This window comes from Pezoporus wallicus, unplaced genomic scaffold (assembly GCF_028554395.1).
Source record: "Pezoporus wallicus isolate ANWC-B61680 ecotype Strahan unplaced genomic scaffold, APGP_CSIRO_Pwel_v1 contig_3952, whole genome shotgun sequence".
Taxonomy (NCBI): Eukaryota; Metazoa; Chordata; class Aves; order Psittaciformes; family Psittacidae; genus Pezoporus; species Pezoporus wallicus.
The window spans coordinates 7,647,249-7,662,681 of NW_026635034.1; the positions used below are offsets into that span (position 1 = coordinate 7,647,249).

General features: G+C 43.6%; 1 protein-coding gene and 1 long non-coding RNA gene across 3 annotated transcripts; one reads left to right on the forward strand and one right to left on the reverse strand.

Annotated features, from left to right (window-relative positions):
• Window positions 1-1,059: 1,059 nt before the first annotated feature.
• CTXN2 (cortexin 2) lies at window positions 1,060-6,434 on the reverse strand. Of its 2 annotated transcripts, none has more exons than XM_057397156.1 (2): window positions 6,035-6,434; window positions 1,060-1,507 (listed from the first exon to the last, which is right to left on the reverse strand). In XM_057397156.1, exon 2 carries the CDS (start codon window positions 1,448-1,450, stop codon window positions 1,205-1,207), a length of 246 nt encoding a protein of 81 aa, XP_057253139.1. In that variant the 5' UTR covers window positions 1,451-1,507; window positions 6,035-6,434; the 3' UTR covers window positions 1,060-1,204. The 2 variants fall into 2 exon arrangements, with proteins under 2 accessions (XP_057253139.1, XP_057253149.1); XM_057397166.1 differs by lacking the exon at window positions 6,035-6,434 and adding an exon at window positions 4,829-5,937.
• Window positions 2,548-11,537, forward strand: LOC130592676 (uncharacterized). The gene is made up of 4 exons (XR_008970628.1): window positions 2,548-2,725; window positions 3,662-3,768; window positions 4,265-4,446; window positions 11,439-11,537. It is a non-coding gene; the product is annotated as an uncharacterized LOC130592676 (long non-coding RNA).
• Window positions 11,538-15,433: the final 3,896 nt, after the last annotated feature.

Consider the following 15,433-nt stretch of genomic DNA (forward strand, 5'->3'; position numbering starts at 1 on the left):
CAATCCAGATCATACTCTGTGCACAGTTACAGGAGCATGAATAGAAGAACCAACTGTGATGAGAGGCTGGAGAGTACAGAGATCTCCAGTTAGCTCTAGACCCCTGCCCCTCTCGGAGCTACAGATGTGTGTTCAGCATGACTCTCTCTGCTTTGGCCTTGCCAAGCTAGTGCAATTACTGCTGGGAGCTGTAAACCAGACAGGTTAAGCTCGAGTTTCAACTGAATCTTCTTCCATAATCAAGTGGAGTAAAAAAGTGCCATGCTTTGACCAATTCAGACTCTAAGAATTTACCTAACATTCACTTTTTCACCACTGTAGTGGTGTTGGTTCAGAATGGAGGTCTAAGCAGGTAATATATTTTGTGTTGCAGAATATTTGTAGAATCAAAAAACTTCCTTGATGATGTTTGTTTCCCTTCCACTAATTCTGCTTGACTTTCTGTTGCTGTAGACAAGGAGAAGGGAAACCTATCAAAAAATACTCTCATATGAGTTACGCACTGTTTGCAGAGGACCACATCAAGTTTCATACAGGAGAAGCAATGTACACTTTCTTTATAAACAGTCACTGGTACAGCACCTGCTCTTCTTGGAAGGTGAGAGGTAAGTTAGTTGATGTGATCATTAGCTTTCCCATTAGTTCCTTGTTGTTTGTAGTGCATAGAACAGCCCTTGTTCCTTTTGTCCCAGCAACATGGACACACACCTCTTGCAAGCACCTCCTCTGAGCCACAGCCAGTTGTTGTCCTCCATTTTTATATTCTCAGTATACAAGCACAGCCTGTGAGCTTCAGAAAACTGTCAGATGAGATGGGAAGGAATTACACTTAAGCATTCACTCTTCGTGAATGTCTTTTATCTTTCACCTTTCACAGCTGATCATGAGACTCAGTAGAAAAGAGATCCTCCTCTGAAGAGGCAGGTATCATTTGATTCTGAAAATACTTTTTGATCATGGTAACTTTCTAGTGAATTGTTTATTGTAGTATTTATTTGCTGTTAACCATTTCTTATCTATCCTTTAACTGTTACTCAAACAAAAGCAACATGCAGTGCCTTTTGAGTCTGCAACAAATATTTATTTAACAAAATGGATGGCACCAACATATCTCCAAAACACAGGTACGTATAACAAATGTAACAACAGTTGGTTTCCAAAATGAAATCAACATCAAATATAAGGCAGGATATTCTGTGAGTTTTCATGCAAGCGCATAATCAAATGTTCCTTTATCCAACCCCTCAACTTCATCTTCCCATGTAGATGAAGGCATACTACTGTAGGGGTCTAACAGAATTTTGAAGCATCTGATAATTAGAAGTCCCAAGAAAACACACAAGATTCCCACGAAGGCAAAGCCAGTTTTTTGTTCTAAAGTCAGAGAGAAGGCAGACATTTCGTTGACACTCATGCTGGCTGAACTGTTGCTGCAGTAATTACTGCTCATCGTTGGGCATCACATCCTGGTGACTCTGGGGGATTTGCACCTCTATTGCTTCTTTGCCTGTATAGAAAAGTAGAATAATTTTGTTTAAATTTGAATGGGGTGTGTATATCTGATCTGTAGCATATGAACATTTGGAAATGAAAAGCAGTTTGGATTTTAGTAATGTCCTGTTGCTTTTTCACATTTAAATTAATGTGATAAAGTTGCAACTTTCAGCCTCTACACACCATCCATTTACTGGCCTCTGTTATGAGACAGCAAACTCACAGCTTTCTGGCTCTCTGTCTCCTCAAAATGGAGCCATTTCAGTACATGGCTGTTTCAAACAGCATTCTGTCAGATTTGGGCTAAACCTACAAGTTCTGATTTGGCAATATTCACCAAGGTCTCCACCTGGAGAAATTCTGAAATGGCTTTACACCTCACTCCTTAAAGTAGTTAAACTTGCATTGACCTCAGAGGGAATTTCAGCCAATCAATGTGGTCTTTGCTTATGTAATTTAGCTTATAAAGCTAAATAAATAAATCCAACTTGTAAAACAAAACATTGTGTGTGCAATTTGAGTGAAGTCTTGGGCTCCATTTTCAGAAAAATGCTGCGTGCATTCTGAGCTTGTAAGAAAATGAGCATATTGGTAAAATTGCTCGTTCATCTTCCTCTATGTGTGTCCACTTTTGTGTATGAGGAAAACTTGGTGAGGAAAAAAGATAACAGAAGGGATTTCCCTTCCCCAAAATCTTGTTCTCATTTGTTTCTTCTGCTTGGTCTTCCCCATTAAACGCATCCATATCCTGCCATTTTTACAGGCATAGTAAACACATGCTCCTCGTGAACCTCTGGAGACTGACCCTCTGTGTTAGGAAGGCAAGATGTCCACCCTGCTACTGTCACCAGGAGAGCTGTGTATGTTTCCAGCCAGGAGACTTTTATTTTTGTCTTTTTAAGGAGGTCTTACATATAGATTTTAGTTGGGGTGGGAATAATTTTGATTTCAGGTTTTCTATCAGATATTGAAATCACATGTTTATTTTGTCTCTATAGACAGGAGGAGAATTGGAAGGACTGGGACATCACAAGTGCCAAAGGACAAAGGCTGGAGCTTGAGTTTTTTTTTTTGCTGTTAACACCTATTTAACAAACGTGCCTCACGGGGAAATTCTTTCTGTTAACAATTCAACTGTCTTTCCCCCAGGGAGTTCCCAGTATCCCTTTATTTCTTGGCAGAGTAATTAGGCCAGTCAGAGCTGGGTGCTGCCATGGCTACACTGCTTCAGGTACCTGCACTGGCAGCCAGTTTAAAGGGAGTTCCAGTATCTCTACTCTGTACTGAGTCATAGCTGAAAGTAGCCATCTCCTGAGACAGCCTACAATTAAGAGCAACAGAAAAAGTAAGAATAGGATTTGGTATTCGTAAGAAGACAGAAATGGACAGAACTTTTATCTCATTTGGTGTCTCTTTTCTCACTTCAGAATTCGTGGGATTTCTAAATTTTATCCTAAAGAATGAAAATTTTAAAACAAGTATTAAAAGGGCAAGAAAAGTCTCTTCTTGCAATAACCCTCATTATATAAGGTATTAAATAATATGTTTTCCTATCACATTCTTTACACATTTACTACAGATTAAACCCAATGTTCTGTTTATTCTGTAGAGCTGTGTATGAGATCCTTTGTTTTTCTCTTACTGTTGTAAGTCAAGTTGCAGAAAAGACACAGATATGGACTATGGGAATTAGAAGTAATGTCAAAACCAATCAGTATTTACTTTTTGAAAACATATCACAGATCAAGCCCACCTGTTGTACAGGTTTGTATTGGGCATATTTCCAGTGTTTCTTTTAAGTTTGACCTTCTGTGGGAAACAAAGGAATCACAGAAGGTTCAATAGCACAAATTTATGTCACAAATAAGTTGATTTGAACGAGAGCCAGTTAAGGGGAAAAAATACTTTCCAAAAGTCCTGGACACTGGTTTGTAAAAATTAAATTAAAGGCTTATAAGGGAAAATAATATTTAGACATTACCTGGGGAAGCCAGACCCCCCAAAAAAAACAATTGCTGTCTTGGAAGACAGAGAAATCTTAGGGACAGGCTGGCCTTGGAGAACCCCACATTTGAGCCGAGTCCAGAGAAATATGTATGTGTTTGAGGTGACATTTCTTCACCATCATATTCCAAGAATATGACTTCCAGTCTTACTACTCTTGCAGGTTACACACTGGGATTAGTGCGATTTGCTTGTACATGATGTGCTTGTCAGGAGATGTTATGTGGTAGACCTCTGAGCAAAGCCTGACTGATGCTGAAACATGGATTGGTAAGAAATAGGTATGTTAGTCTTATTTGGCAAGAGTTTGTTTAAAACAGCTGCATCAGAAAACAGTGGCCGCTTTGCTGGGGGTGGACAGGATTGGTTCTGGAAAACTCTGATATATAGCTTTGTGTTCTTCTCTTCCTTGTCCTGAATTTCAGAAATTGTAATTAAAGCCTTAAAGTTTGGAAAACTTTTTGCTCTAATTACTGTGGTACCAGGACTGACGTTGAGTGCCTTTTTATTGTTTTCACATTTCAGTGCTGCATGCAGGTTCGATGTCCTTTCCCAGTTACTCAGATATCCTTTCCTTTGCTGCAATGTTTGTGTCAAGTTGTGAGTCAGAAGACTCTGAATACTAACTAACATGGCCTGGATCCAGAAATCCTTGAGGATAACCTTTAGGGCAGTATGATGAGGACAGGCATTATATCAGTTAGAATCTGCAGAGTCATTTTGTAGGTGCTAGCCTCAGACTAATCTCTCTTGATGTTTTTTATAGGTCAGACTCTAGTCATCCTTTGATTCATTGCCCATATAAAAACACTGGCATAAAGAAAGTCTCCTTAACATCCTGCTGTGAAATAAAAGGCCTTTGGAGACCCTTGTGAGGCCAGGAAGTAACAATCTGAGTCCTAGAGAAAATAGGAATGAGGAAAATATCTTAGCACACAGACCATTGATGTAAGCAGAATGGAGGTATGAGCTGGGGATGGTGGCTGCACCTATGGAGGGTGAAGGGGAGCACCATGGCCACTAAATATTGTAAGGCAGGTAGAAGAAAGATGATGAAATCCTTATTCTAGCAGCATCACCAGCCCAACTCTGCCAGTGTTTGTTTGGTGCAAATTGAAGATCCCAGCCCCAGCTCTTTGGTGGTTTGAGTGTCACTTTTTCCACACCTAGCTTTCACCCTTATGTTTTCAGAGATACTGAGATTAAGAAAGTATCCAGTAAGTGTTAAAGAAGGACTTCCTCAGTGATCTTTCTTGTATTTTGGGTTTCCTTCCCTCACAGAACCCACCATGGAGTTTTTTTGTAATGGCTCAGTACTGGAAATGAGTACCTTAAACGTCTGCTCAAGCTGGGCGCATTCATCCTCTTGGCATGATTAAGCCTCAGGTGCCCGAAAGCTCACTTCGTAAACGACAGCGTGTAACAAAATGGACCGAATCAGTTGCCATCTGTTCTCCCCTTGGATGTCTGCAGCCCAGCTGCTGGTGCATGGTCATTCTGAAGGTACTTGAAATAGCTTCAGTCCCAGGCTTGTGTGTGAGTGACAGCAAACCTGACTTAAAAGGTGTTGGTGTGGTTAGGCACATAAACAGGTATCCTCTGGGAGTTTCAGAAGCACCTCGTTTGTCCTTAACAATCTGGTCAAGGAAAGTGAACTGTATTCCAGGACTGCTGTTACAGGAATTGGGCACAGGAGGCGAAAGGGTTAGACAATGGAGAAGAAGATGTAATGAAACAGAAATCAGCATGAATTTGGATTCTCCTAAGGGTCTGAGCTGAGCTAATAAAACATGGCTAGAAGTCCTGCAAAGCCAGCTCTGTTACCACACAGCCAGCCTGTCATGCTCAGGTTTACACTGCTTGCCTGTATTCTCTAAATTGCTGGGGAGAAGACCATTTCTTCAGGGTAAGATTTCTTAGAAAACATATAGGGAGGTATAAGATAGGAAGGCCAGGGCATGGATGTCTGGCAAATGAAGGCGTGGTGGTGAACTGTTCTGCAAGGAGAGCAAATCCCCACAGAAACAGGCAGTGTTTGTGTGGCATGGAGCTCAGGGTGCAAGCAACACTTTTTCTCATATATGGCATTCCCCTGCAGCGCAGCAGCCAGACAGTGACAGTTCCAGCCTTCAGACAAGCAATGGATTGCAGAAATGAGACTGTATCCTCCGTAAAAGCACAAGCCTGGAGTCTCCAGCTACAAGAGCTCCTGTGCTGTGACTTCATGTTTGTGGTCTAGGTTTAGATAATACAGAGAGGCAGGAGAATGAAACGTTCGTTCACTCGCATCATGCTTAACTTGTGAACGTGGACCAGTGGTGCCTGCTTCCCTAGGGATGGAGCCTGCGAGAGGCTGAGCCTCCTGCAAAGCAATTGTTGCTGTGGGCTCGCACACACCGCCTCGCTCCCCCCCGGCCCGGCTCCCCTGCGAGAGCACATTCCCGCCTTCACCCCCCACCCCCGGCCGGGTGCGGGCCGGGCGGTGCCGCAAGGTCAGACCCGCCGCCCCCCGCCCCGCGCCGCCAGCGCTACCAACCCGTGTCCTCCGCGCCCGCGCTGCTGCCCATGGTGGCGGTGCGCGGGGCTCCCCGCGGCTCCGGGCCCGGTTCGCCGGCGGTCGGGAGCCCAGGCTGGAGCCCCGACGGCCCGCCCGGGCTCCCCTCGCTGCGACCCCGCCGGGAGATGCTCAAGCCGCCCTAAAACATTCGACACGGCCGCTCCTGCTGCCGCCTGCTCCTCCCCGCCCGCCCCCTTCCCCCGCTATTCAGCCGCGCTCCTCTCCAACCCGCCTGTGCACGGATTAAACCGGGGAGCGTGGAAACTTCCTACAAAACACTACGTGAGGCGCATCGGTAAGGGCCCGGCCGGCCGCGGGAGCAGCCCTCCTCCTCCCCCCGGGCCGGGCAGCGCGGGCTCGGAGGCTGCGTGGTGCCCGCAGGAGGAGGGCTCCCTCCCACCCAGAGCCCCAGCCCCGCCGCCGGTGCGGAGCGGGACCTGTAGAGCCGCGCTGGGTGCGTGCAGCCCTGTAGCGGTCACCGCGCCGTCAGCGAGCGGGGTCTGCACGGCGGTGTCGGGCTACTCTGCGGGGTGCGCTGAACGCCTCCGAGCCTGCACCTGCAGCGTGGCCTCGGGTCCTCCCAGGAGCTTGAACAGTAATAATGTTGGGGCATTGAGCATACGGTGACAGGCGGCGGGGAGCCGGCCGGTGCGGAATTCAGACCTCGCTTTCCGCCTTTCATTAGCTATGCTTAGCTGATGCTGGTTGTATACTAGCGAGGCTTCCATTTGCCACAACAGCAGGTGTTTAAGGTGGATAAGGAGAAGGGATTTCTTTTCCCAAAGCGAGATCTGTATGTCACAGTAATATACAGCAAATCTGTTTTAAATGATAGCGATTCCATATTTGTATGCCACCCTGGTGAATACAGCCCTGCAGGGATGCACATGGGGCAGTGGAACAGGGCTGTATCATTGTGCCATGCATCATGAGGTTTTTGAGGCAACTGTAGAGCTACTAGCAGAATTTGTTCTGTAGAAAATAATTTAAAAGCTCCACATGTTTCTTGCTAAATGCAATAACGCGGGGGTAGGTTAAAGCTTTTTCCTCCTAATATGAACTGGGAAATGGGGTTTGCATTGCATGCCATTTTATGCCTGATTCTTCTGCTGTCTGCAGTGGGCTTCTCAGCACTGGGTAGTCTCAATAAAAAGCTTTCTCCTGCTAGTAGAAATAATGGTTAAACTGATGGTTAACTATGCACTCACTAAAGGTTATTAGTTTGATCTTCTAATTTTGCAGCATCAGTCATGTCATAAACAATGTCTGGTGCTGAAATTATAAGTCAAACTAATTTTGAAGTGCCTCTCATATTTAAAGATCTATGAAGACTTTATAAATAGCTTGTTTTAAATAGTGTGAGATTGTGCTTTCAGAATATGTATATAAGGAGCCTCTCCTAAGGAGCTCCAGTTTTCCCTTTTTTAGCCCTGACCCCGATTCACCTGGGGACCACATGAAGGTCTCTCGGTGGAGGGAAACAGCTACAGTTTGGGATTTGGAGATTAGCACACAAAGGCTCAGAATTTCACAGTACCCCCTCAACCTAGCACAACTGTTTGGGAGAATGACATAAATCCAGGCTTTTTGGCTGAGTACTGAGCATTGCTGTACTTGGAAAACCTTACTGAAAGCGGGTCTTGGGAGTAGCCAGGACCGCTGTGTTTGCTCTGGCTAGGAATGAGGGGCAGTATTGACAGTAGAAATACATAACCTCTGAGTGGATGCATCTTGCCTCTTCTGTCAGATTTTGGGTATGGACAGTGGGTCTTTCATTATAATTTTTCCTGGAAAAGGTTTGGAGATCTTCCTCCCCATAGTTATAGTATCCTTTCCTCTTGCTATTCCTGTAGGATTGAATGTTAAGAGATTCCTTTTTTTTAACTGTGAAATAATTGCCTCTCTTGTACTATGGCAATAGCAGAGGTTGGTGAAATCTTGATTGTTCCTAGGAATCTGATGCTCTTGTGCTTTGTTAAAGACTTGACTTTTTTTTTTTTCATGTGTTGGAGATCTACTTTTCATGGAAGTGAGACTGGAAAAGAAACTGGCAGCCAGCAACAGGGAATAAGCCTCCTCCTTCAGCTACCAGTTGCCAGCAGACAAGTAGCACCATTTGATTCTGTTCAAGATGTTATATTTTAAAATGGAAAAGGGATGGAATGGCTTAATCTTTCCTTGTATTTCATTGCTTTTTCACTTGAAAGTCAAGTTTTACTCTTGCACAGGAACAGTGATTTTTTTTTTTTAAGACAAATGCAGTAGCAGTGTATGTGAAACTGTTCTGGATACATGGACAAATGATGCATTCATTACTCTTAACTTTCCATTTCTTTATCAGGCTCCATCTTCCTTGTGTTCAATGGAACAATAACTATTACTTCCACTTCACTTCAGTCATATTTGCTGTGGATTTCATCCTTATTTTAAGGAGTATTGTGTTTCCTCAAAGGACAGCCCTTGAACAAAAATAGAGATTTTATAATTATCTAGTAATTTGGTTCATTGAACTTGCAAATTCAACTGGCCTAGTTTAGGGTTGGGCAAGACACTTAAGCCAAGTGGGTGCCAGGGTGCCAGGCAATAGGGAACTCTTAGGTATATTAGCTAGTGAATACTTTTTCATGTTTAAGCATCATCTAAGTGGTGTAAGTATCAAGGAAATTGTAACTATATTAAGTGATAAGTAACCTGCTTTTCCATTTAGCTTTAAACAGCTCTTTGGGTGTTCCTTCACAAGCAAACAAACTGTCCCTTCAGTTGTTAGAAATTCAAAGTGGGCTGACAAGGGTAGAGTCAATGAAGAGCATTGTGTACAGAAGAAACAGATCAAGCTGAACACCCCTTTCCCTCCAACAAATTTAAGCAAGTCAAAGCAAGTTTATGAGAACATGCATCTTCAGAAGGCAATAGTTTATGGAGGCGATAAAAGCAGTAACAGAGGTCACAGTGAAAGAGGGAAGATTATGTATTATGTATTGATAAGAGTTGCAAGTGGGAATTATTTAATGAAATTTAGTTCAGGGTATTTAACATCTTAAGAAGGATAAAGACCTCTGTTCTAGCATGGTGGGTTTTTTTCGATAGTCTTAAAAGATCTGGATCTCTCTTTGTGCTTGTCCAAAGACCATACTTTTATTAGGTACTGCCCTCACCAGCTTAAACATATGGCTGTGTACAGTCCTGGGAGTCCATAGGGTACTCCTCTGGTGACTGCCAGGAATGCAGTCAGAAAAAGAGGTTCTACAGAGTGGTCTCCCCATGTTAAATATCTGAATAGGCCCACTCTTCAAATAGGAAAAGAGTAGGGATTCAGAACTGAAGAAGGTTGAGAATCACGGCTTTTAGGTTCAGCACCCATGAGTGTCAGTGTTGGGGAAGGTGGAACAGTGCGCACGTACAGTGAAAACCAACAGTGCCACCTGGTGTGAGTGGGACAGGAGAGTTGGTCCATGAAGGAGGGGCAAATGTTCCCAGGGGTGCCCCAGCTCCTCCACTTCAAGGTTGGGGCAAGCCCACGGCCAGAGGGCAAAAGGCTTCTAAGGCCTTAGAATGGATGAATTCTCCTTAGAGATGCAGGAGGGAGGTGTTCACTGCCTTGTTGTGAAGGGGGGAGGTGGTGGGTATGTTAGGGGCACTCAGCCTGTTTAGGACCACATGTGTTATGGAAGGAAGGACCAAAATGCAACTGGCTTGCTTTTTGCTTTTTTTTTTTTTTGTAACGTCAGCAGATAGAGTAATGATATGGAGGAAGAGAGGGTAATGTGATTTATAAAACGTAGGACCTGTAAAAGTGCTCCCCAAAGGCTGGTGTTATGCAGCCTTTTAAGGGTTTTAGGCTTTTAAGCTTTGGTCAAGGGTTGCAGAACACTGAAAAAAAGAAAAAAAGAAAAAATGAGATTTAGGGGGATTTAAGCCTTCAGTGGGGGAAAAGGTCCCTACAGGTCAAGTGGAGCAGGTCTCCTGTGTGAGGGATCCTATACTGTGGTTACAGGATGCTGCACAGTTTTTCTGTTTATATGCATACACCACACAGAAAAAAAGCTTCAACACAGTTTCATTGCTGTAGCAGGTTGTCTGCACAATCTTTTATCTGGGGCGGGCTGAGCCAGTTCGTGACTTACTCAGTATAGGGGAGAGAGGGCAGGACAGACAGAGCAGGAAACTGGAAAGGTATCAAAACAGCTTGGGAGTGATGGAAGAAGCAATCGGTGCTGCAGTGGCAGGTGTGAAGGCTCTGGTGTGGATGGCTGAGCTCTGCTGCAGTGAGACTGGGAGATGGCTGGCACCAGGCAGGCTGCTGCACTTGGTAGCCTGCCCTTTTGAAGTGTAAAATGGTTTGTTTTCCAAAGTTAAAAAACAAAACAATTTCTCAGACTGGAAATAAAACGTTTATTGCGAACAGAGTGTTTGGGGAAGGTAGTGTTTGCTTTATTACAGGTCCAGTATAGCTGTGTAAAAGAGGGAGCCAGTTGCAGAGTAGGGTTAATTTTCTTGTAGCGCAAAGTACAGCAGTGTAGGTTGGGAGCAGCCTTAGGCAGTGCAGACTGGTTTGGAAATACCTGTGGCTGTGCAAAAAAGCAATCTTTAAATGAGCTGCAAAAGTCAAATGATTTACAAAGCAAATCTGTTAAAGCAACCCTTCTCCAGCTGCACTTCCCAGAGAAGGGACAGGGTCTAGAAAATGCTAAGCACATTTAGGTACCATTGCAAACTAAACAAGACCATGCCTGCACTGTATAGGTGAGAACAGTGTCTGACTGAAATCATTTACCAAAAAAAGTCAATAGATTTAAAACATGAGGCTCAGAAATCCCATCCTCTCTAGTTCCGTACAAACTGACTTTCAAGAAGATAGAACTTCTTCGCAAGTCCCACCTGACGTAAGTGTTGATGAACTGCTTTTGATCATGACTTAACTGGAACCAAAATTAAAACCAATATAGAGATGAACCAAAAACCAATAAAAGGATGGTGATGCATATTTGGTCATTAGCAAGCTGAGAGCAATGACTTGTCAGTGAAGACTTGAGACTTTTAATTTTCTGTATGGGAAAGAATGCTGATACTTAGAACATATGTAATTATTTTAGCTCAATAACTACTACTTGTACAAGAGACTTCCAAGAGTAGTTCCTTTACAGTTGCTTATATTTACATATATATGCCAGAACACTAATGATATTCCATTATTCTCAACTCCCTGTGTAAATTAGTGCTGCCAACTCTGCTTGCCCAGAATATACAGCCATAATGTCATATACTCTACCCATAACTGAGAAACACTATTTACATTAAAGGACAACGAAAGGAATTTATTAGGACAGTAGATCAAGAATGCTTTTAACTGTTCTGTACTAAATGAAGGATCCCCTTTTAACAGGGACATTCCTCAGAGACCACATCTGTCTCCTGTAAGGACATGAGTAGAGGTGGAAGAGATGTTGGAAGTCTATATATCAAGAGATAATTTTCAAATATTCTCAGGAGGCATCGGTGGTTGTGTAACAGAAGGAGACTTCCTCAACACAAACACAAGCATAGAAAGGTATGTTTTTTTCCTTTTTCCGCTTACTATGCCATGGAGATTTTTATTATTATTATTTCAGTCATTTTGTACACAGGAATCCTCCTAGGGAAAAGCTTAAACTTCTTTCAACACAGTTCTGAAGACCAAAGAAATCCCACTTTTTAATCCCAATTCACCCATCAGCTCTCTAAAACAGCTCTTTGTGGTATTGTTCTCCCATTTTTTTATTGTTCTTTGAAGACGGATACACTGAGTGATTATGTGTGCGACTTCTGGGAAAGGATCAAGACTCCCATAAAAATCCTGACACAGGCAACCAAGGGAAACAAAATGCAGTAAATAGGAGTTGTGGTGCGAGGGGGACAGAGCAGAGCTAGTAGCACTCCTGCAGGCTTTATCCTAAACTATGTCCCTATGCAACTCTAATACAAAACACCTCTACATTTATAGATTTGTCACTGTATGGCTTGTACAGTTACCAGTATTTATTACAAAGCATATTGAGTGACAACTAATTTTACTGATACAAACCTGTATGTATGCTGTGGTGGGTTGACCTTGGCTGGACCGGTTGCCCACCAAGCCACTTTATCACTCTCCTCCTCAGCAGGATGGGAAGGGTAGAAAATAAGATGGAAAAAAATTATGGGTCAAGATAAATGCAGTTTAATAAAGCAAAAGCAAAGTTTGCACGTGGAAGCAAAGAAAAACAAGAGATTCATTCTCAACTTCCCATCAGCAGGTGATGTCTGGCCACTTCCTGGGAAGCAGAGCTTTAGTTTGTGTAGCGGTTGCTCTGAAAGACAAACTGTAGTAACAAACATGTTTTCTCCCTTAGCTTTTATTGCTGAGCAGACATCATAGCGTATGGAATATCCCTTTGGTCAGTTGGGGTCGGCTGTCCTGGCTATGTCCCCTCCCAAGATCTTGTCCACCCCCAGCCTACTGGTGAGTGGGATATTGGAGAGACAGCCTTGATGCTGTGGAGCACTGCTCAGCAGAAGCCAAACGCTGGTGTCTTATCAACATCTTTCTAGATACCAATACAAAGCGCAGCACTATGAGGGCTGCTAGGGGGAAAATAAACTGTCTCAGCCTCCCGGTACATGCACCAAAAAGACATACAAACTTGAGAAGGCAGCGGCTGAAATAGCCAGTAGATTATTTGGAACAAGTAGGCAAAACTGTGTGTAAGAAAGTCAATAATTCTTCCTGTTACTAGCATCCATGGGCCCATGGGCATAGGAATTCAGCATCAGCTGCTCAGTGACATTATACTGGGTTAGGGAGTATAAGATTCCAACACTTGAGATGCCCTGTGCGAAGCACAATTGAACAGAGGTCTGGTAATGGAGTTTACTAACCTGAACATGAAAATTACTTCCTTTCATCTTGGAGAAGTGAGAGCTGTAAAATGTAATGGCAGCAACTTCAAGTAAACATTAACCATTTCAGTGATGATGATTATCACAAATACCAAGTTATTTGGCTAATTATGGTTAATGTGTGAACAGAATTACACCTCTTATCAGACCTCTAGAAATGCCTTTCTACCTTCATCTGGGATGTAAGTTACTAGGTTTTTAAGGTGTTTCACAGTGTCTCTGAGCTTTCTCCAAAATCTCAGAGGTTACCAATAGTGGTGTGACAGTCATGAGGACAAAGAGTCCCAGCAGCTCATAAAGGAGTTAACTTCCAAAACCCGTATTTGTCCAGGTCAGTGACTCTTAACTGTCTCTTGCAGAAAGACAGAGGCGTGGAGCCTCTGTTGCTCTATTAATAAAAACTGCTCAGTTTTTACTAACATTCAGTTGTGGTTTTCTTAAAATTAGTGTGTGGATTCCTGCAGGTCACCAACAAGAAGCCACTGATCTAAAGTCACTGCAGGGGACTGAATGGTTTTCATTATATCATAGATGTTGATACACCATTTGGTGACCCCTTTAGAAATACTTTGGTACCTGTGGTTAGTGAAGTGATTAAACTTTGTCCAAACGACAGATGTTTTTTTCTTTTAAAAATACTAGTTAAAACCTTTGCCCCCCCCCCCTTTGTCACTTTGTCAGTGACAAAGAGAAATCAGGATTGCAGAAGCCAAGGGAGGCTGAAAGGACTAAGTTGCAGGTTCTACATCACAAATACATCTTCCAGGATGAGTGAGAGAGAATGCAAAATGTTGAGTGTATGGCATGGAGCTATGTGATTTTGAACTTTTACAGCAGAATTGCTATTCATATTTAAAGCTATTCATATTTCATTGTTGGTTATATTTAAAAATAAAACAAATGTCCATCTAGAAGCTCCCAGTGCTCTAACTATAATTGAACTTGCACCTAAGTCTGCCCTGTGGTTTTGTATGTTTCTAAATAGTCAGACATCTGCAGTGGGAGTATTTTAGCCAATACCAGGAGAGTGTACCAGCACCAAAGCAGGCTGGGTATAAGGTTGTATTTGATCTGTGAGCTGTCTCAACACAGGTTAAGGGGTGATTTGGGTCCACCAGGAGCTTCAGGATCTGGGAGCTTTCATGTCCTCATGAATGTGGAGACCTTCTTGATGGTACGGAAATGCTTGGAAAAAGACCATACAACATCTTATAGGCAGAAGGAGTACTTTACTTGTTACTACACTGATTTTTGAAGGAAGACTATAAACGCAGGAAAAATACAAGGCAAATTTTAAGTTAGCATTACTTCAATTCACTGAGTATTCTTAGCATAAAGTTTGAATAGTAAATTACAGTCCATTTTCTGAGGTAGAGTAGAAGCAGTGACCATTCCAAAGTGCTTCCTTTGGAATGCAGGTGGACCCCAAGCAACAGATGCCATGCTCCTCAACTGAAGTAAGGACTAAGCAGCCATTTGCTGCGGCTGATGGTGGTGTTAGAATCGTAAAGGTGCAGCAGGTTATTTATTGTTATCACCCTACGACTTTGCAGTATTTGTAAGCTTTATGAAACTGCTTTCTGTGAGGTATCTGTGCTCCCCATCCAGCCGCTTGCCTTGGGCCCTGTTGGCCTGCAGTTGCTCCGGGCGGGGGTGGCTGGGTATCACAGTATCCCAGTATGCTAGAGATTGGAAGGGACCTCAAAAGATCATCTAGTCCAATCCCCCTGCCGGAGCAGGAACACCTAGATAATGTTACACAGGAATGTGTCCAGGCGGGTTTTGAATGTTTCCAGGGAAGGAGACTCCACAACCTCCCTGGGCAGCCTGTTCCAGTGTTCCGTCACCCTCACTGAGAAGTTTCTTCTCAAGTTTAAGTGGAACCTCTTGCGTTCCAGTTTGTACCCATCACCCCTTGTCCTATCATTGTTTGCCACTGAGTAGAGCCTGGCTCCATCCTCGTGACACTCTCCCTTTATATATTTATATACACTAATAAGGTCACCCCTCAGTCTCCTCTTCTCTAAACTGTAGAGACCCAGCTCCCTCAGCCTTTCCTCATAAGGGAGATGCTCCACTCCTTTAATCATCTTAGCTGCCCTGCGCTGGACTCTCTCCAGCAGGTCCCTGTCCTTCTTGAACTGAGGGGCCCAGAACTGGACACAATACTCCAGATGGGGTCTCACCAGGGCAGAGTAGAGGGGAAGGAGGACCTCTCTCGACCTACTAACCACCGCCCTTCTAATACACCCCAGGATGCCATTGGCCTTCTTGGCCACAAGGGCACAGTGTTGGCTCATGGTCATCCTGTCGTCCACTAGGACCCCCAGGTCCCTCTCCCCTACACTGCTCTCTAACAGGTCGTTCCCCAACCTATACTGGAACCTGGGGTTGTTCCTGCCCAGATGCAGGACTCTACACTTTCCCTTGTTATATTTCATCAAGTTACTCCCTGCCCAACTC